General features: G+C 41.4%; 1 protein-coding gene across 1 annotated transcript in view; it reads right to left on the bottom strand.

Moving 5' to 3' along the window:
* ATCAY (ATCAY kinesin light chain interacting caytaxin) overlaps nucleotides 1-22,244 on the bottom strand; it is a 54,979-nt gene extending 32,735 nt beyond the window's left edge. The window contains exons 1-3 of the mRNA XM_069086833.1: nucleotides 21,712-22,244; nucleotides 17,535-17,654; nucleotides 3,517-3,575 (exon numbers count right to left, since the gene is read on the bottom strand). Coding sequence (XP_068942934.1) covers nucleotides 3,517-3,575; nucleotides 17,535-17,611 — 136 coding nt within the window. The 5' untranslated portion in view covers nucleotides 17,612-17,654; nucleotides 21,712-22,244. The remainder of the gene's footprint in view (nucleotides 1-3,516; nucleotides 3,576-17,534; nucleotides 17,655-21,711) is intronic.
* Nucleotides 22,245-22,549: the final 305 nt, after the last annotated feature.

The raw sequence follows: 22,549 nt of genomic DNA on the forward strand, positions 1-22,549 counted from the left end.
ACTTTTTGTGGCAGCAAAGAACTAGTAAGACACCTACTGATTGGGGAATGGCTAAATGAATTGGGGTACATTGTGATGGAAGAAATGCTGTGAGAAATGATTAATATGATGAATACAGACAGACATGAAAAGAAAATTGGGGCAAACTGAAGAGAGCAGAACCAAGAAAACAATACACATGCTGACTACCCCAATGTAAATAGAGAGAGCCACGTCTACCAAAGAATCTAAAGTGAAGGCTCTGGCCAAAGCCATGGCAGCACACAAAACAAAGAAAAATACAGAATGGCCCTTCTCTGCTGAGGGACCCTCTGCTTCTTCAATGATCATAACCGAAAGGAGGGCAGAGAGAGCCACTATAGAGAGGAGAAGGACAAGGGTCACACTGGCTGAGGGGGAGAGCCTGGACTTTTGATGAATGTAGATTCAATGAAATATTGAAGTGTAGGTAGCAAGAAGGCACTGAGTGAATGGCTGGTCAGGGGGTAATATAGTCAGACCCATGCGTGAGGACAGCTATTTTGTCAGTTATTTGAGGGATGGACTATGGGGGCAGGGGCATACTGAAAGAAGGGGACTAGTTAGGAAACTATGGCTATAGTTTTGGGGAAAGGGGATGGGAGTCTGAACTGAAAAACTCCCTAACAACTGATACTTACCACAGTGCTTGGCACACAGTAGGTAGTTAATAAATGCTTGCTGATTTGTAACAACTAGAACTCTACAAAAGTGGAATGCTCTGCCTTGGGAGGTAGTGCATTCTCCATCATCTGGAGGTCTTCAAACAAAGGTTGAATGAGCACTTGTTGGGGATAGAGTATGTTCTTTGTGAGTGTGAGGGATAGATATGATATGTAGAGGTAAAATGGACAGGATATAGGCACTGATGGATTATGGATCAGAAAGAGAGAGAGACAGAGAGGGACAGAGAGAGGGAGAAAGAAGAGACCGGAGGGAGGGGGGAGAGAGAAAGAGAGAGGGAGAGAGAGAGAGAGAGAGAGAGAGAGAGAGAGAGAGAGAGAGAGAGAGAGAGAACTTTCAATGAACAAGCTTTTATTAAGCATTTGCTATACATGCCAGGCACTGGACTAAGCTTCCATGTTATGAAGTGAGTTGCAAGTAACGATTGTTTCCTTCTTTGCACCTGTATCCCAAGCACCTAGCATAGTGTCTGGCACATAAAAGCATAAAAGGCACTTAATAAATATTCACTGATTGATTGACTGATAGGAAGGAGAGTAGAGAAATGAAGAAGCTGGGAGGATGGATAGCCTTGGGGAAGCAGAGGGAGAATATGATGGGTTTAACTGGTAACATGTAGGGCATTCATGTAAAGCATGGATTACAGGGTCTCAGAGTTGGAAGAGGCCTTAGATGTCATGTCCCTGAATGAGAATCCCTGGCATGATAATCTCCCAGAATGGTCATCCAGCTTTTGCTTGGTAGACCTCTAGAGAGTGCCCTCACTACCTCCCCCATTCCCTTTTCAGATAACTCTGCTGGATAGTTTTTTATTATATCAAACCTCAATCTGCTCTTTGGTAATTCTTATCTTTTGATCTTTATTCAGCCCTCTGGGGACAAGTTGAACCAGTGTATTTCCTTTTCCACATGTTGATTCTTCAAATACTTAAAGTCAGCCATGAGGTCTTTCAAGTTCCCCCCGCCCCGCCCCAGCCCTGATTAAATACCCTCAGTTTCTTCGGCTGATGCTCATATGTTCATGTGATACTGGGGCCCTTTCTTGCCTGGGTCACTCATATCTGGATTCACTCCAGAACAACAATGTCCTTCCTAAAATCTGGCTACCAGGACTGAACACAATGCTCCAGATGTGGTCGTGGCCTCCATGACTCTCTCCATGCAGAATAAATTTGCACTTGCCTTTTTTTAGCTGCCATATTTAAAAGACTGAAATGTAATGGATGGCGGACGGGTTTTGGACTTAAGAAGTCCTGCCTCTGACACATACTGATTGAATGACCATGGGAAGTCATGTAACCCCTCAGTGACTCAGGCAAATTCCTAAAATGATCAGTTACAGGGAAGTTGCTGATATACATTAGTGGAGGGACTTTCCACACTAGAAGTTCCACATACAGATGAAATTTCAGATCCTGCAAACAAGAAAGTCATAGCACTGACTCCTATTAACTTTTTCAGTCCACCAAACTTTCTGCTCTTTCTCAAACTTCTGTATAACTATGCCTCTCCTCTCTTGTGCTGATAAAGTTGACTTTTTGAAACCAAGTCTAAGACTTTACATTTATTCCTATTAAACTTCTTTTAAACAAGTTTTTATTGATATATTTTGTTTTAAATTTACAAAGTTACAATTACACTCCACTCCAAGATAGATCTCTTGGAACAAAGTAAAACAGTTAAGGAAAACTAACAATACAGAGACCTCATCTAAAAGTGCATGTAGCATTCCTCATCTGGAGCACACCTGATTTTTTATTTTTTTTAATGAACAGAAATCTATTTTCTTTCTTTTCCACCTCCCACCTCTTTAGGGAAGAAAGAAAAAAGATAAAACAAATTCCTTATGACAAATATGCATAGTCAAGCAAATTAACTTCCCTCACTGATGTATGCAAAAATACATATCTCATTCTGCACCTTAAATCGATCACCTTTCTGTAAGGGAAAGTGCATTTCATCTTTAGTCACCTGAAATCATGGATGCTCACTGTATTCATTATAATTTTTACAGTTTTCAAAGCTGTTTGTCATTACAATGCTGTTTTTAGTTAAGAGATTGTTTCCTTGTCTCTGCTCACTTCACTTTGCATCAGTTCGAAGAAATCTTTCCATGCTCTTTAGAAATCATCTATTTTAACATTTCTTCTTTTTTTTTTAAAAAAGCAATTGGGGTTAAGTAACTTGCTCAAGGTTACACAGCCAGGTGTTTCTGGGTGGGTGCTAAGTGTCTGAGACCGGATTCGATCCCCAGGTTATCCCAACACTGGAGCCAGTGCTCTTACTCTTTGTGCTACCTGGCCGCCCCTTATTTTAACATTTCTTATAGCACAGTAGTATTCCGTCACATTCATAAACCACAGCTTACTTAGCCCTCCTTCAATTCATGGGCATCCCTTTTCATTTTCAAGTTTTTGTACCTCAGAAAGAGTAGCTATGAATATTTTGGTACATAAAGGATCCTTTTCCACTTTTTAAATCTTATTTTTGGTAATAGGCTTCTCAGTAGTATAGGTAGACCAAAGGACATGTACTGGTTAGAAATTGTGGGGGCCATAAAATTTTATTAATTATTAAATTAACTAATTAATAATTACCTGTTAAATTTTATGGTATTAGAGTCAGATGAACATACATTCAAATCTGTTAGGATCTGTTTGTATACTGAATCTGTCATCTAACATATGAGCTATTCATTAATATTAGCCAGTCCCTCTCTTCTTGAGGCCTTTGATTTTTTTCCCATCATTAATAAAACTCATGAACCACTGTCCCTGGGCAAACCCAAATGGGCAAACTCAGATAGATACTTACAGGATGTGTCTTCAACGGGGCTTCCAAGGGTGTCCATCCCTGTCTCTTCTGGGAGAGGTCTGTCAAACAAGTCCAGGAAGCCATTAATCATGGCCAACAGTCAAAGCACAGGGTAGAGCCAGGAGGGTGGGTTGAGCAAAGCAGGTTCAGAAAGGTACATTCAGGGCAGGTAAGAAAAAACATTTTCTACCATTAGTCATTGTTCAGCCAAAGGTTGTTCAATTCTTAATTGATTTGAAATGTCATAGAAGTAACAGACCAAGCTGGGAAGGATCTTCTAACTTTAGCTCATTAGCCAAACCCTGCTGTTTTTAAAGAGTGAGTGCCTCAGTGTTTGAAGGGCTATCAAGGAGGGATGAGTCTCACCTGTACCTAAGCAGGAATTCCCTCTACAACACCCCAAGGCTCATCCAATTTTTGCTTGGAGATTTCTAGTCAGAGAGAACTTGGTACCTCCTCTGGGAAGTTCTTCCTCTTATTGGGTGGAAGTCATCTCCCTGGAACTTTACACAGACTTTCAGCATTACAAGGAAACTCTGAGGGCAGCCAGTCTATCCCATACCTGGACAAAAATCCCCACTGCAACATCCCCAGAAAGTAGTCATTTAGTCTTTACTTGAATACCTCTAGAGACAGTAGCTTTCCCATTCCAGTGTGGGATAGCTACGATTGTCAGGAAGTTCTTTTTAACGTCAACCCGAAATCATAATTGCTACTCCTTGCTCCTCACTCTGTTTTCTTGGGTTGAGCAGAGAACAGTCTCATCCCTCTTCCACGTGATGGCCTTCCAAATACTTGAATACAACTAACATGCCTCCCCAGATGGAAGAGGGAATATGTCTTCTCCCTCTTCCATATGTCTGTATTATGTAAACAAGTGTTTGTTTTCATATTCCATCCCCCTGTTCTCTAATTGTTTCTTAGGTGTGAATCTTACCTCCCCAACTGGACTAGGGCACAGATTCAGTGCAACCTGCTTATCTTGCAACCCTGAGACCAGCACAGGGTTGGTCATGAAGCTTGTTATTTAGGAAAGATTTGCTGACAGATATCTCAGTGTCATGTTCCAGGGTTTTGAAGCTTTATCTGAGCTCTTAAAGGTTCAAGGGGGATGTGGTAGACAAATCTAGCATTGATGGGGAAAGTTACAGGAAGAGTAGGTGTTAAGGAATAGAGCCACAAGGTACCCCTTAACTCTTTTGGTCATGCTGCAGTGGATTGAACATGAACTCTAGAGTGACAGGAGTCAGGTTTAAAACTTACCTCTGGGTCACAGTACTTGTGGGAATCTGGGCAAGCTGTTTGATACCCCCCACTCACACCTCAGTTTCCTCAATTGTAAAATAAGGGAGTTGGATTTAGATGGTTCCTGAGGCCCCTTCTGGCTCTTCATTCACAAGCCTCCTGACAATCTTGGGAGGAAGTCAGGGGAAGGATTCTTAACCCCCTTTTATAGAAAAAGGCTCAGTTAAAGGGAAAGTATTTAGAAAACACTGTGCTACACTCCCTCCTTACCTCAGTTCAGGAGGGGAAATTAATGCTCAGAAGGATAAATGACTTGCCACAGGCCACCAAGCTCCAAATACATTTAAATAGAGGCTATGCAGTGCAATACAGACATAGAGACATAGGTCTGCAAAGCACTTAGCATATTTTATCTCATCTGGTCTTCTCAACAACCCTACAAGGCAGGTTTTATTATTGTTCCCATTTTATAGATTAGGAGACTGAAGCTGAGAGAGGTGAAATGACTGGCCTATGGTCATACAGTCAGTATAGATCAGAGGGAGGTCTTGAAGTCAAGATCCCAGGCCCAGAACTCTGTCCATTGTTCCACACCATGTGGCCTTCATTTGGACAGTCTTGACCATGTGTGTGTGTGAGTGTGTGAGTGTGTGTGAGTATGCTTGAGAGTCTGTGTGTATAGGTCTGAGTGATGCTCCTGTGGAGGAGATAAGGCCACAGGTATTCCTCACATTGACTGGAAGTAATTTAGAGATCTGAAGCTGGGAGTGTCAAGGCCCCATGGACCTTCCTGCTAAAGCCTAAAGAAATCTGTCAGCAACTCTGGCTCAATCCCACCCTTGTTCCCCTTTCTTTCTCTTTGTATTCCCACCCCTGCCAATCTCTGGGAGTCCCATTAAGTTTTCCTTTACATGTAGTAATAGTGCTTGTAACAAAGGCCACTGTTTTCAACATTAACTGGCCAGTCTTGCTTTTTTGCAAGTGCCCCCTCTAAGACTGGAATCCATGCAAGTGGAAACAGGGAACATGGACATGAATTCCTTCACTCTGAGCTGGTCTTGACTTGATCATGAAGGGAACATACCCAAAGCAGATTTGGTTAAAAGGTCTTGATCAACTTTTGGTCAATTTACATGGTCAAAATGTAGCAGGAGGAAAAGCCCCTGCCCAAGCAGAGACACTGACTTCAAGAATTCTGTGCTCAGCCATCCTTCTCCTTCTCCCACTGGAATGTGAGCTCTGTTTACAGGACTCTGGGCTGTGATAGGAGAGCTTCCACCTTGTTTTGTAAAGAACCAAGCCAACTTACTACTTCTAGACAACCACCTTTCCAACTCTAATTACCCTTAGTGTAATATTTAACTCTATTAGAATGGAAACTCTATGAAGTCAGGGATCATCTTTCTTTCTTTTTTTTTTAAGCAATCAGGGTTAAGTAACTTGCTCAAGGTTACACGGCCAGTTATTTCTGGGTGTGGTGCTAAGTATCGCAGCCTGGATTCGATCCCCACATCAGTCTGACACTGGGGCCAGTGCTCTTACTCGCTGAGCCACCTGGCCACCCCTAAGCAATTGGGGTTAAGTAACTTGCTCAAAGTTACACAGCCAGGTGTTTCTGGGTGGGTGCTAAGTGTCTGAGCCTGGATTCGATCCCCAGGTCATCCCAACACTGGAGCCGGTGCTCTTACTCGTTGTGCTACCTGGCTGCCCCTGATCTTGCTTTCTTATATTGGTCTCTGTTTCAATAATATTAATGACTTAACCTTTCTATGGTGCATCAAGATTTTCAAAGTATTTCTTCACAGCAAGTGTGTGAAGTAGATGGTGAGAGTGTTATCACTCTCTGTATTTAAAAAGCTGAGACCTATAAGAGGGAAGTGACTTCTCCAGGCTCCACAAGGTATAATGACAACAACAATAAATAATAATAACTCACATTTCTATAGTGCTTTAAAGTTACAAAGCGCTGTCCTTACTGCAAATGTTAGTTTGGCTTTGCTACTTAAGATCTATAGGACCTTGGACAGTTCACTTACTGTGGGCTTCGATGTCAAGCCTGTTATACTGATCTCATGTATGGTCTGAACCAGATTAAAATGTAATTGGGAAACATTTAACAAAATAAATAGAAATATAATAAAATAGATAACATAACATTTAAAATTCAAGTCAATATGTGTCCCACCAAGATCCTAATGTAAAGTTTAGCCCCTCCCCCCATTTCTATTTGAATTTGACACCCACAGCCCAGATGATCTTTATGATCCTTTTTAGCTTTAAATCTATGGTTCTATAATTCCTTGGAGGTATCTTGTACAGCTATGGCTATGGAATAATCCTATCATGGAAACTAGAGTAAAAAGGGTCTGAGATAATTGCAATAATTTTGTTGTTCAGTCATTTCAGTCATGTCCAACTCTTCATGGCCCCATTCTGGGTTTTCTTGGCAAAGGTACTGGAGTGATTTACCATTTCCTTCTCCAGTTCACTTTACAGATGAGGAAATTGAGGCTAAGGGGGTTAAGTGACTTGCCCAGGTCACACAGGTAATTAAATGTCTGAGGCCAGATTTGAACTCAGGAAGATGAGATTTCCTGACTCCAGGTCTTATACTCTATCTACTGTGCCACCTAGCTTTCCTAATTGTAATAATAGCTAGCATTTATATAACACTTTCAGGCTTACAAATATCTTATTTTATCCTCACAACAACCCTCGGAGGAAGGTGCTATCATTATCTCTATTTTACACATGAAGAAACTGAAGCAAACAGAGGTTAAGTGACTTGGCCAGGATCACACAACTAGTAAGTGTCTGATGCCAGATTTAAACTTAGGTCCAATGATCTATCCACTGGGCCACCCATCTGCCTTAGTGATTGTCTAATCCCTATTTTACTGATGAGAACACTGAGACTCAGCTGAAATGATCAGTTGGTCAGTCAGTAAGTCAGTCAACAAGCATTTATTAAGCATTTGCTATATATGAGGTATTGGGGATGATACAAAGAAAGGAAAAATCAGTTTCCACAAGGACCTCACATTCTGATTCTACAAGCCACAGAATTAGTCTTTAGGGGCCTGAGCTATTGTTGGCATGAATGGATCAGATTTTCTCACTCCAAAGTCAGAAGACACAGGTTCACATCCTGACTCTGCTACTGATTACCTGTGTGACCTTGGGAAAACAATTTGATCTCTCTGGGCCTCAGTTTCCTAATCTGTAAAATAAAAGGGACTAGACTAGATGATCTCCAAGGGTTTCAGTTCCAGACCTATGATCCTCTGATGCTATAAGGGGATGCTGATTGCCCCCCCCTCCACCCAGTCGAAGCACCTCCAAATACTCCAAGGATTTCCATATATGTCTGATAATATATGTCAGAGGGTTTTTTGAACACAGGCTCTATCAGGAAAGTAAGAAAAAACGTCTTCCTTACCTTTTAAGAGGATGCTCAGGCAACCCTCCCTTTGGGATTTGGTTCCTCTTGTTTGAGTCTTACCTGGGTCCTGAGCCTCTCTCCCTTTCTGAATTTCCTGAATCAGGGAAGCTTGTTTAAGGCCCCAGCCCCACCATTTTGGTCTGTACTGGTCAGATGATGCTGAGCTTCACCCTATAAGATGCTGGCTCTCTGGCAGTGAATGAGTTCTGCCTAGGAAGATGCTGGGGACCCAGTGAGCATGCTCCAGCATCTCACTCCTCCCTCGGGCATCAGTACAGCATCAATGCAGAACAGGAGATGCACCAGCAGACCAAGCCTTTAGCAGGAAGACACGCCTCCAGGGAGGAAGATGCTTATCCCTCCCTTTCTACTCAGCTCATTCTCTTCTTAGGTTATACCAGTCCACTGCATCCCTCTCTCTGGGCCTGACTCCTTGCATCCAGCTGCCTTCATTACCCTCTGGCTGCAATCCCCTCCACTCCCCCTCTGGAGGTCAAACCAGATATGTACTCAGTTTGACCTTCCTGTGTCCTGCCTGTAGCTTTGGATCGGGATTGACCATGCCAGTGGATAAGGGGCAATGTGCTGTGGGGGGCTAGGTGGGGGAAGAGCCTTGGATTCAGAGTCAAAAAATCTGGGTTTCAGCTTTAGCTATAATTCTCATTAGTCATGTGACTACGGGGTAGGCAGCATATTGCAAAGGAAAGGGGGCTAGAAAGGGAGTCAGAAGGCTTGGGTTAAAGCCCCAGTTCTGATACTCTCTACCAGTGTGGCATTGGACAAGTCGCTTAGCCTTTGTACCTCAGTTTCTTCATATGTAAAATGAGGGACTGAAATTACAGACTCTTTAAGGGCTTTTTAACTCTCACTCTACCATCCCTAGTGGCCGTGTGCTAGAGCCAGGTCGAACTGGCTCAAAAAGCTCATTGTTAAATGTTCATGGTGAACACTGACACATAACTCAGACATTGGCAGATGCTACAGATCAGGCCTTGATGCATTGTTCTGTTGCTTGTCTAGTTTCAAGAAAGTAATGAGAGAATGCCAATAATGCAGGTTAAACTTAAGTCTGTTGTGTGCATTCCCCCCCCCCCCCCCCCAGAGAGCCAGTACTTAAACATTTACCAGCACACTACTGATCCTATGTCCAGTTTCCTTAACTGTAAAATGGAGATAATGTGTTCCCTGCCTCACAGGGCCAGTTGTTATAAAGGAGGCCCTTTGTCTACCTTAAATTGCTGTAGAAATACAGACTATTATTATTATTTATACCACTGACTCTCATTCTTTTCTGTTCTCCCAGGGGAATGGACTGGAAGTCTGTTTCTTGGCATGCCAGTCCCAGACTCAGTGATCTGCTTTCCAGCCTCTTCTAAATGGGCACCATGTAGTCTGGAGGTAAAGGAAGTAGGGCTATGCTGCTGAGAACCCTTTGTTCTTAGTCTAAAATGACATGTCTCTGTGTGAAGGTCTGATTTCATCATTCCTTTGCCCCAAAGCCTTCACTGGTTTTCTATTTCCTTTAATAAAATACAAACTTGCTTGCCTGACATATAAGACCCTCCATAGTGTAATGGCAATCTGTCTTTTTAGCCTTGGTTCATATCACTCTCCTCTATAGTAACAATCCTGAAGAAGATGATAGCTAGGAGTTATATAGAGCCTACTCTGTGCCAGGCAGTGTTCTAAGTCCTTCATAAAGATGATCTCATTTTATCTTTACAATAATTCTGAGAGATAGGAACTATTATTATCTCAATTTTACAGATGAGGAAACTGAGGCAGACAGAGGTTAAGTTTCTTGTTCAAGGTCATACAGCTAGTAAGTATCTGAGACTGCATTTGAACTCAGGTCTTTCTGATTCCAGGGCCAGTGCTCTGTGTACCATGGCATTCCCTAGTTGTCCCTTATACTTTACCCTTACATCCTTCATACTTCCCAACCACAGGATTGTAGGTTTAGATCTGGAAATGATCTTGGAGGCTATCATTTTACAGATGAAGAAACTGAGGCTGGGAGAGATTAAGTGACTTGCCCAGGGTCATTCAGCTAGAAAATGTCTGGGGCAGAATTTGAACTTAGTTCTTCCTGACTCCAAGTCTAGCACTCAATTCACTATGTCACCCACCAAACTTGTCCTGTTTTTTCAAAACTCTGTGCATTTGTGGAGGTCCTCCCTTAGGCCAGGATTATACTATATATAATATATTATATTCAAGGCCCAACTCAAGCACTACCTAGTTTTATAAAATCTTTTCTGATTTCCTCAACTGAAGTCAATCATTCTCTGCTCAGATTTTTGGACAACACTTTGCCTGAATTTCTGCTTTGTTTCTGTCATATACTACCATATGACACATGCTTTAAAACAATTTTTTTTGCATGTGCCATATCCTCCTTTTAGATTAGAAGCTCCTTGAGGGCAGGGACCACATGATTTTTTTTTTTACTCTTTCTATTCTGAATGATGAGCACGAGGTTTTGACACAGCAGGTGTTTAATACATATTTGCTAGATAACTGCTGAGATAAGCAGAACCTAGAAGTCAATTCAATTCAATTAACAAAATTTGAGTGCTGTAAGGGACATAGGTCTATTCCAGACCTGTACAACTTGGCTGTAGGTAAGGGCCAAAATTAAAATAGGCTAAACTTCTTCAGTCCACAGATAGGTTTCTAGTGGCTCACTTTCCAAGTAAGGGTATAATTAATGATTAAATTATTTTGCAAATAAACCATATTTTTAATAAGGGAAATTTCAATTAATATCAATTTATTACACTTATTACTTAAAATTTTTATTTGTCATTAAATTGCTCCTTATACTAGAGACAGACTGAGGATGGTTGGCTGCTGCAGGTCATGTGACAAACAGGAGACAGTGCGCAGTGGCAATCCACCCTTCAAGTTACATAACAGGCACAATAGTGACTTTTTCGTGGGCTGCTGGAAATCCTTTGGTGGGCTGTAAGTGGCCCATGGGCAGTATGTTGTGTAGGCCCGGTCTATTATAACCCATACATCTACTCCAACCATCAATTCTATATAACCATTTATTCCAACCCATACATGAAAAGAATTCCCATTGTAGCATAGCTGATAAATGGTCATTCAGCCTCCACCTGAAGACCTCTAAAGAGGGGGAATCTGCTATAGCTCAAGGCAGTCTATTCCACTTTTGGACAATTAAATTTTTAAGAATGTAATTTCATTTTTTTTCAACCAATATAAAGTTGTTTTCTCTCCCTCCCACTGCCTACCCCAGGCCATCAAACAAAAACCAAACCAAACCAAACCAAACCCCTTTTAACAAATATTCAGAGTCAAGCAAATTCCCAAATTGGTCACGTCCAAAAATACATCTCATTTTGATTTTTAATGGATAATTCAATTCAACAAAGAGTATATTATATGCAAAATCTATGCTAGGTAGGGGCAGCCAGGTGGCTCAGTGAGTAAGAGCACCGGCTCCAGTGTCGGGATGACCTGGGGATCAAATCTGGGCTCAGATACTTAGCACCACACCCAGAAATAAGTGGCCATGTAACCTTGAGCAAGTTACTTAATCCCGATTGCTTTAAAAAAAATCTATGCTAGGCACTTAGGATCAATAGATATCACACAATATAAGCTCTCAAGGATCAGATATAGTCTAATGGGTAGGTCAAATAACTATGATACCAGGGAGACCAGGTTAACAGCAAAGGAGAGACCTAGACAAAGGGCTATGAGATATCTGAGGGGAGAGAGAGACCAGGAATGTTCTGGAGCAAGCTCAAAATGGTTTGTGAAAGCCAATTATTAATTTTTCAATGTTAGCCTTTATGTCTCAGAAATTAGCAAACAATCAAGGCTTGATTTATTGTTTTGTTGTTTGTTTAAATTTAAGAAGGTGATGGAAAAATGTTAGTCATACAGATTAAATTGAAAACTGCGTACTTTTTAACAACAGCTTGTTGTTAAACATTTATCAGCATGCCTTTGGCAGAGACCACTTTCACCTAATGGGTTATAAGAAGGCTCTATGAAGGAGCTAGCCTTTGAAGGTAGTTAGACAGAGATGGGAAGGGAGGTAGGGAGTTCATTCCAGCAGACAGCATGAACAAAGAAACAGAGGCAGGAGAGGAAGATGGTAAGGGATTAGGAGAAAATACAGATTCTGTGGAATGTGGAATATGTCTGCAGGGCAATAGAATGAGGTAAAGTTGGACTGGTAGGCTGCAGGCAGATGATGGAAGGCCTTGAATGCCAATGTGAAGAATTTATACTTTATTCAAGAGGCAATAGAGAGCTACAGAAGCTTACTGAGTAGTTGATTAACATGAACATAGGTAGCACATTAGGAAGATCATTCAGGCAATGCATGAAGGATGGTTTGGAGAAGGGATAGATGGGGACAGAACGATTAGCCCTCAAGATACAAATAGAAGCAAGATAGTCTTAAGGAGCTTACTAATGGAGGGAAAACAATATATATAGGGATACTGAAAAGGATGAGTTGGAGATGAAGGTGGTAGAGGGAGAAGAATGGGGCAATGAGATAGGTGAGAAAGAAGATTTGAAGATTTCTGAGAGTCAAGACAGTATGATGTATAATAGAAAGGATGCCATACTTTTTTTTTTTAAAAGCTATTGGGGTTAAGTAACTTGCCCAAGGTTACACAGCCAGTTTTTTTTGTGTGTGTGTGTGGGTGTTAAGTATCTGAGGCTGGAACTAATCCTGGGTCCTCCCGACTCCAGGGCCAGTGCTCTTACTCACTGTGCCACCTAGCCACCCCAAGGATGCCATACATAAAAGTCAGGAAGATCTAGGTTCAAATCCCACCTCAGACATGTACTAGCTATGTGACCTTTTGGTGCCTCAGTTTCCTCATCTGTAAAATGAGGGGATTGGATGGCCTCTAATGTCTCTTCCAGTCCTACTTGATGGTCCTATAATCTGAGGACTGCAAGTTCAACTTCAGTCAATGTGAGTGAGACACAGCAGTCAAAAAAATTCAGACTTCATTTAAAGAGAGATGGGATCCAGAAGATGAGGAGAGGATAATCACATTGTCCTTGACCACATCTAGAATACTGAGATCAGTCTGAGATGGTTCAGGTTAAAATGGACATTTGCAAACAGGAACATGTCCAGAGTAAAACAACCAGGATGAGAAAGAAACAAGAAACCAGCCCATAAGAGCATCTGGTGAAAAAAGTAGGGATCTTTAGACTAAGAGAATAGAAGACTTAGGGGGTTCATATTAACCATCATTAAGTATTTCGAAAGCTGTCCTGCAAAAGACAGATTAGCTTTGTTCTGCTTGGCCCCAAAGGGTGGAACTGGCAATAGTAGGTAGCTATTGCTGAGGGGTAGAGTTGGACTTGATAAAATGAAATACTTACTAATTCTTAGAAATGTTCAGAAGTGAAATAGGCATTGAATAAGAAGTTGAATGACTATTGGGGATAGTATAGAGGGGATTCCTAACATTTGAGCTTTGTTAAATACTTGGTAAGCTGTTTTATTCAGCTACTATATCAAACCATTATACACATGTCATTTTGAATATTTCAAGCTCTGAAGAAATGGGTGATGGCTTCTCACCTTATCTTGATTCACTTCAAGATATTTTTCTATGCTTCTAAAACATGCAAACATGTAATCACCCACAAGACCTCCATTCAAGTTTGAATCCTAGCTCAGCTATTGTGACATGAGGGGGTTGGAGTAGATGATCTTTCAGGTGCCTTCCACTTTTAAAATGTTCTTTGAGTATCCCAAAGAAGGACCAGTGAGCTGGGTCCAATAGAATTCCCAGTCTTGTGGAGGCAGACAGTAATAGCAACATCAAGCCTGCAGCTGGAATCTTCCTATATTGAGTTAAGTTCATTTTGGAGAATGAGGAAACAAAAGCTCTTCTTAATTTAAGACTGAGTTGGCAAAAAGATTGTGCTTAGAGACTAAAACTTCACAAGAAGCCTACTGTCCTCTGAACACTGACTTACTGACATCTGAGGGGCAACTGCTGCAGCTGCCACCAGGAAAATTCATCTCCCCTCCCACTCCCAAGTGTCTCTTTACAATATCAAACCTTCTGAACTGGTTCTCAGGGTGCATTTACAGATGATCTTGTTTTACCCAGTTACTGCAGAATTAAGGAAAGGCATTGCCTGAAAACCTGCTTTTGTTGTGTCCTAACTGAATCTGGGCAAGTTAGTTCTGTTTTGTCTTCTGTAAAAAGGGACCGGATACTTGCCTTGCCCTTCTTCTCAGGGCAGTTGTGTAGAACTCCTAGAATCTTAGATCTAGACCTTTGGAGAGCATCCAATCCACTCTCCTCATTGAATATTTGAGGAAACAGGCCCAGAGTGGTTGTAACTGCTTGTGGTCATGCAAGAAATAAGTGGCAGAACCAGTGTTTGAACCAAAGTTCCTTGACTACAGATCTAGGATTCTTTCCTGCACTATGCTGAATTTCACTTTTAAACCTTAAAATACTCCATAAATGTGAGTAATTCCTATAATGATAAAATCAGAGAATCATAGAATTGTAGCATTTCAGCTGAAAAGCAGCTTGAAGCTCATCAGATCCAACTTCCTTATTTTATAGTTGAAGCAACTGAGTCCCAGAGAGAGGCTTGCCTACAGTCACACAGTTAAATATAAACACAGTTAAGAATAAAAACCACATATGGTGTTTTTAATATAATATTTGTAAAATAGAAATTTAATAATAATAATAAAAATAGTACAATGGGTGGAGTGAATTGTGTTAATCAATGAGAATTTAAGTGGTAATTATGTGCCAGGCACTGTACAAGGTACAAGAGTTACAAAGAGAAAAGCAAAATGGTTGTTTCTTTCAAGGCACTTACAGTGTGGTTAGTCTAGTGAGGGATCATAAGATCATAGATTTGGAGCTAAATCCCTTAGAAGCCTTAGAGTTACCCCACTCCCCCATCTTATAAATGAGGAAACTGAGACATTGAGAGAGAGGTTAACTGACTTGCCACGGGTCACATAGCTAGTGAGTATCTGAGGTGGGATTTGAAAATAGGTCTTCCTGATTCCAGTATTTCCTGACTCTATATCCAGTTCTCTATACTACACTACACTGCCACTGTATACTGCTATATACAAAATAGATACAAAAAGATTTTGGGGGAATGAGGAAAGGCTTCATATACAAGGTTGCACTCGAGCTGTCCCTTGAAGGAAACAAGGGATTCTAAGAGTAGAGGTGAGGAAGGATAGCATTCCAATCTGATACACAGGTATGGATGGGGATGGGAGCTGCATTGCTCTATGGGAGAATTATCTCTCAGCTCCAGGCATTTTCTCTGGCTCTTGCTCAGAATGCTCTCTTTCTTCAACCATACTTCTGGCTTCCTTCAAGTCCCATCTAAGACCCCACCTTCTATAGGAAGCCTTTCCCAATTCCTCTAAATTCTAGTGCCTTCTCTCTCTTAATTATTTCCTATTTCTCTTACATATACTTGTTTGTGCATATTTTTTTTCCTGTTGCCTCCTTTGTTAAATTGTGAGCTCCTTGAGGCAGGCACAAAAATGCTTATTGATTAACTACATGACTAATATAGCTAGAAAAGTAGTATGGGACTGGGTTATGAAGGCCAAACAGGAGTTTATATCTGATTCCCTAGGTAAATGACACACTTAGCAGTGTGTTCCCATCTTATCACATGAATATTCCTGGGTGTATGAAGGATTAAACTCAATGGTACCAAGAGAAGGGGGAATGAATATGGCCTTTTGGCATTCAAACCCAGCTCTAGAAATCAGTGATTGGGATGAAAAACCTAAACAACAGGAATTCAGAAGCACCCAACAGGAGATAAAAGAAGGGTCTGTGGTTTTCCAGTCACACATTGACCTTTGTTTCCAGGTTTTGCTTAGGACTTTCAGCTTTATCGTCTCAGGCCAAAGGAATCCTGTCTATCGTTGGTATAACTCCTATCTGATGTCATGTTAAGGTCTATGAAGTTCTTTTATTGCAACAGTCCTTTGTGGTAAATATTGGTGAGAGACTTTCTCCATGTTTTACAGATGGAGACAACTGAGTTCTGGAGAAAGGAAGTGGCTTGTCTATGGATGTAAAATGAGCTAGTAAAAGAACAAGTGATGGAACCCAGACCCTCCTGACTCTTCTACCTTTTCCCTCTATGCCATGAATACTGTACTAAAGGGGCCTAAGCAATAGTTTTCAAAGACTTCTGACTTTGCTCAGTGGCCCCGATCAGTTTTCTGATATAGGTATTTTCCTCCATCTTCAAGGATCAGCTTAGATACCACTTTTTCAGGGAACTCCTAGCTTGTTAGGTGAAAATGGCCTCTCTCTCTCTAAACTTCCCATAGTGCTTTGCTTGGACCTACTTCTTGCATCATAATGATTTGTATACCTATTTTTCCCATATTAGAGTATAAATCCCTTGGAATTAGGATCTATCATGGAATCAGAGAACCTGGATTAAAATCCTCTGCATGCCTTCTAGCTGTCTGATCTTGGGCATAATAATAATTGAGCATAATTAATAACAACTAACATTTATATGGCACTTATTATGTGGCATGTCATTTAATCTCTTTGGGCTATAGTTTCTCATCTATAAAATGAAGGAGTGGGACCAGATGACCTCTAAGGTTCCTTCTAGCTCTTAATCTGTGCTCCTATGATTTTTGTGTAGAGTACCTTATACGGAATGGACCTTTATAAAATGTTTGTTGGATTGAATTGAGTTTTCTGACTTTTGCTTGTACCATGGAAAGAAGGATTAATGGTACAATTAAAGGCTTTGGAAGAGAAAAAGATCAACTTAAAAGACAGGAGTCCAAAATAAACTTCTTTAGGAGAGGTGGTTTGCATGTGATCACATCTAAAAATATCAGTAAATGAATGGAAAAAATGTAGATAAGTAGTATTGCCAACCAGGGTTATATAGGATTTTAGAGCAGGGAGAGCTCAAATGGGAGCTTTCCTGGGTGCAATACCTGTTAGATCTAATAAGTTCTAGCTCAGAGACTAGGGTTTGGGAAGCCTGACTTGCAAGAAAGGTAATGTACCACAGAAGAATGAACTGTGGACCCAAAGTCAAGAGACAGGATTTATATTCTTGCTCCATTGATTACTAACTGTGTTGCCATGGCCAAGTCACTATAATTTCCTGAGTCTCAGGGAATTTCATAAATCTCAAAATGATAGAGATTCATGAGCTTCTGAACTATTGTTATTATGCTGCACTTTTTTGGAAAAGTAGTCCCCATGGTAGAAATGTTACATTCCCTCCTCCCCCCGCCCCGATTCTCAATAGCAGAGGTTGGAAGACACACCTGGGGAAGTCTTCATCCTGCCATTCCTCTTTCACATCCACATTTCCCATTCGTAGTGTGGCTTCCGTGGTTCCCATGGTGATGGATCAGGAATGGAGAAAGCTTGAAACAGGGAGGGGTCTGAAATGGAGGATGGAAACGGGGAGAGAAGGATTATTATGAACTTAATTTGGTGTCATATTGTCAGTGTTATGGCATCAGAGAGTGTTAGAGCTGGAAGGATCCTTGGAGAAGGATTGAATCCCCTTACTATTTGGAGAATGAAACAGATCCAGAGTGGTTAAGTGTCATGCCTGAGATAACAATTGATAAGCAATATTTGCCATTCCCCTCTCTCCCTTAGCTTTTGTTTTCAGTAGGTCCTGTCATAATGTCTCTTACATCTACCTCCTCTTCTCTAGTCCACTGCCATTACTCTAACACCAGCCCTTGCTGCTACTGCCTGATGCACCTATTGCAGTAGCTTACCCAAATTTCAATGCTCAGGTCAAAATGTTTCCTCCTTTAGGAAGCTTTTTCTGATTCCTCTCAGTTAATAATCACCTTCTCCCTCAGACTCTAGGTAACACCTTGTGCCTTTCTGAAGTGTTTATCATGTAATATTGTGCATTGTAGTTATTTTTATTGGAGTCATATCCCACTACTAGACTATGAGTACCATGAAGGCAGGGCATGAGTCTTATCTAAGCTTCGAATTTCCCTTACCATCTAGCACAGTAGCACATACTTAGGTCTGCTCACAGTAGGTGCGCTTAGTACTTTGCACAGTCCTCCCTCACTTAAATCCAATTCACTTGCATGCCATGGTATCATCTCTCTGATGTCACGGTCTTCTTCGAGAACAAAGAATAAACAGCTTAATACATGTTTGCTGAAAGAGTGAATAAAAGTTGGGATTTAGAGTTGGAAGGGATTTCAGTTAAATTAAACAAATGTTTATTAAGTGACTCTTAGGTATACGGCACCTTATCAAGGACCCTTATTTTATAGAGAAGAAACTGAGAATTAGAGGAAGAGACTTTGTCCAAGGCAGGAAGTAGCAGAGGCAGGATCTGAACCCAGAGTTTTTGATTCCCACTCTTTACACTATACTGCCTTCACAAGGTCATTTTATAGAAATCACTTAGAGTGAACTAGACATTGGCAGTCTGTGGCTGCTTTTTCAATGATTCTCAGTAGCATTATTTGTTGAACAATGGACAAAGCTGGGAAGTGGACAAATTTATTTTAAGTTCTCCATCTCACAGCCTTTTCTTTTGTCTCATGGCACACCCCCCATCAAGATCTCACAGCACCTTGTTGTTTTGTCCTTCATTCTCAAAGAGGACCATGATTGGTTCAGAGTGAATGTAAATAACAATGGCACCTTACTGTTGCTAAAAGTAGTGCCAGCCCTATTCCTCAGGATTCGGGAGGGCAGCTAGATGTCCTCAAATGAACCCTAAATTTTAGCCAAAGAATCTGGGCTCAACTCTCACCTTTTATTTTGTCGTTCAGTGGTTTTTCAGTCGTGTCTGACTTTGTTGACCCCATTTGGCATTTCTTGACAAAGATATGGGAGTGATTTGCCATTTTCTTCTCCAGCTCATTTTATAGATGAGGAAACTAAGGCTAACAGGGTTATGTGACTTGCTTAGGGTCACACAGCTAGGAAGAATCTGAAGCCAGTTTTGAACTCAGGAAGATGAGTTCTGACTCCAGGCCTTACATTTTACCCACTGTGCCACCAGCTGCTATCATGTCTTAGAGCTGCTTATTATACTTGTGCCTAGTCTGTGGTAGAGTCTTCTGAATTAAGACTGGACTGATCAGTCACAGCCAAACACACTGTACTCTGACTCCAACACTGTGATGTCATTCATCTTTTTCAAAAACGAAGGATGAACAGAAACAATACTAGCGATCTTGGGTACTCCCCTCTCTGGTCCTCAGTTTCTTTTTCTGTAAAATGAGTGGGTTGGTTTCTAAGAAGGTTGTCCTTTCTTGTTTATGACCCTACGATAATATTTATGTGAGAACCTTCAAGGAAGAGTCACTCAGCTTCAAATAGACTCTGGTTTGAAAAGAAACTCAAACTAATAGCTTGACTTTCCCTTTTGAGAATTTGATCTTTACTTGTGGAGGAAGTGTAGGAAGGCAGTATAGTCTGCATATGCCACTTGCAATCTGACTACTGCTGGGAGGTGTAGGGTGGGGTAGGGGGGAGAAAAAGTATCAAAATAAAAATCAGTTAGATTCTTCTCCTCCTGCAGCTGTTTTTAGAGAAAGGTTTAAATAAAAGAAAAATTCATTTCAAGTCATGGGGCAGCAGCCTCCATTTCAGTTTCCCTGTAGCAGACACTGCGTTTCTGTCTCTGTTTCTATTGGATATAGTGTCACAGGAAGAAAGCGCTAAAGTCTTCCACAAAGAAAGCCTTTCAGTTCCCACATCTGAAGTTGTCTTCAATCCACAGGGACCCGTGTCATCCCAAAGCACACTGTCAATATAGAGCACAGCCAGCTACAATATACATCATGCATCTATGGGTGCATTCAGACCCAGATTTCAGTATGCAGGAGGACAATGTGGGTGTCTTCTAAGAAAGGAACATATGGCATTGAATAATTAATATATTTTAACCTTCTCCATGGATGGAGGCAGGTGTAAAGGAAGGCACACCCAATTTGGAATCTAAGGACCTGAGTTTGAATCTCAGCTCTGGTAATTATGCCTCTTGTGATTTTGGGCAGTTCTCAAATCCTCTCAACATCAGTTTTCTTTGTAAAATGAAGGTGCCCAACTGGATGTTTTCTAATATCTCTTTGAACTCTAATTATAGTAACATTGTGCTTGAAAGTTTGCAAAATACTTTATATATATATATATATCATTTGAGCTAACATTGTAATATTGCAAGACAACATGAAGTAGTGAATAGAGGACTGGTTTTCCAGTTAGGAAGACCTGGGTTCAGATACTGTCTCAGACACTGAACAGTGTGTGACCCTGAGCAAATCACTCAATCTGCCTGAGCTTTATCTGAGCTTTATCCTCATCTGTAAAAATGAATTAACATATGTAAAGTGTTTTGCCAGCCTTAAAGTACTATATAATACTAGTTGTTATTATCTACTTCAAGGATTGTTCTGGGGCTCAAATGAAATTTAGCATGTAACATGCAAAAGAACTAGGGAAATATCAGCTATTATTCTAAAGTCCCATTCCAGCTCTGACATTCTAGGTTCTCAGGTTTCTTTTAGGTCTGGCATTCTGTTTTCTGTTCTAAGAGCCCCCCCAGTGCTAGTATTCTATGTTTTAAGGTTCCTTTCAGCTCTGACATCCCATGATCCATCAGTTAAGGCTAGTCTGGATCCCTTCCCCACCGAAGAACACACCTTATACAATATTGACATATACCTGTTTGTATGCTTTTGTGAATGTCCAATCATTTCAATGTCGGTTGCCCTCTCAATGCAATAGCTTCAGGAGAAACCACCTTAATCTGTAAGCTTCTTGGGGGAACAACGTCCTTTCATTGCTTTTTGTTTTCTCTTCCTGGCTTAAAGCACCTCCCCCTGCCCCACCCCACCCCCTGCACCCCCCACGAATACACTTTCCAGTAAATGGCTTGCAAACAGTAGGTACTTAATATATATCGACTAATTTAATTTTAAAAGCAAATAATTATCTCTTTGTGTTTCTACTGAGGAATCTAGTTCTTTAAACTGCCTTCTCTCTTCCCCTCAACCCTCCCCCTCCCGGAAAAAAAATTATCCCCTTAAAATCCGCTTATGATGGCTTTTAAAACGACTTCACTTGTTCCAAATAGGAAATGGATGGAGACCGAAGCATCCTGTAGGCCTCCCTTCCTGGGAGAGGATTCAGGTATTAACCGAACCCGAAAATCCATCCCCCAAATGCGGCAGATCTCTCATCTTTCATAGTCCCTGATGTTTAGCAGGGAATGATTTAGACTAATGACTGTTTAGGAATGCCTTTTCTTTGGTTCTGATAGCTGGCTGATGCCTGCCTTCCAACATGCAGAGGATGCGATCCATCTTTGCCAGAGGATGCGATCCATCTTTGCCAGGGTTCCCCGGCCACCCGGGAAGAGGCAGTGGTGGAAAAATAAAAGGGCGGTAGCCAATAGACAGCTCTTTCCTTCCGCAGACCCGAAAGGCTGGAAGGTGTACTCACCGCCAGGCGATCTCCTCTCCTTAGGAGCGAACAAAGGCAAGTCCACCGATGAACCAGCTGTGCATCCCTCCCCTTCTGCCTCGGGAAGGCAGCTCCCTCAGCGAGAACGCGGATGGATGGGAGACATTCCTTCTTCTGTGGAAGCTTGGTTGGGCTCTGTGTCGTCCAGGGAAACCTGACAACTGAAGGTCTGCCGTTTTTGTCTGCAAAACTGGGGACCCTCAATCATGGTTTCCTAAAGCCGCTGCTCCTGCAGCTGCTGCTGCCTTAGCCATCGCTGCCCGGCCCTGCCTTGTAGGTATTTGATTATTCCCAACTCATAGCTGGCTGAGGCTTAGGGCTCTTAAGACAGTTAATTATGCTGCTAGAGTGTGTGAGTGTGTGTGTGTGTGGGTGTGTGTGTGTGTGTGTGTGTGTGTGAGAGAGAGAGAGAGAGAGAGAGTGTGTGTGTGTGTGTGTGTGAGTGTCTGTGATGCCTGATACAACAGTACATCCCCCCTTCCAATATTCATTCCTTTCTATTGGTTAGAAGAGGAGTAAATATTGTTGAAGCCTCTTCATAGGCAGAAACAGAAGAAATGATTCTTGGATGGTGCCACTGGGAGCTAGAACAGTAGTGGCCTTATTCTTAGAGACTATTTGGGCTGGAAATGGCCTGAGGATATAGAACACTGACTGGCAAAGCAGAAAGAGACCTCAGACATGGAACACAGAATGTTAGGATTGGAATGGATCTTGGAACATATTCACAGTATCAGAACTAGCAGGGAATTTAGAACATAAACATAGAATGTCAGAGCTGGAAGGGACCATAGAACGTGGGATGTGTGATCAGGAA

Source organism: Petaurus breviceps, unplaced genomic scaffold, assembly GCF_028583685.1.
Source record: "Petaurus breviceps papuanus isolate PSGF00001 unplaced genomic scaffold, PetGlider_PUasm1.0 180, whole genome shotgun sequence".
In the NCBI taxonomy this organism is placed as follows: domain Eukaryota; kingdom Metazoa; phylum Chordata; class Mammalia; order Diprotodontia; family Petauridae; genus Petaurus; species Petaurus breviceps.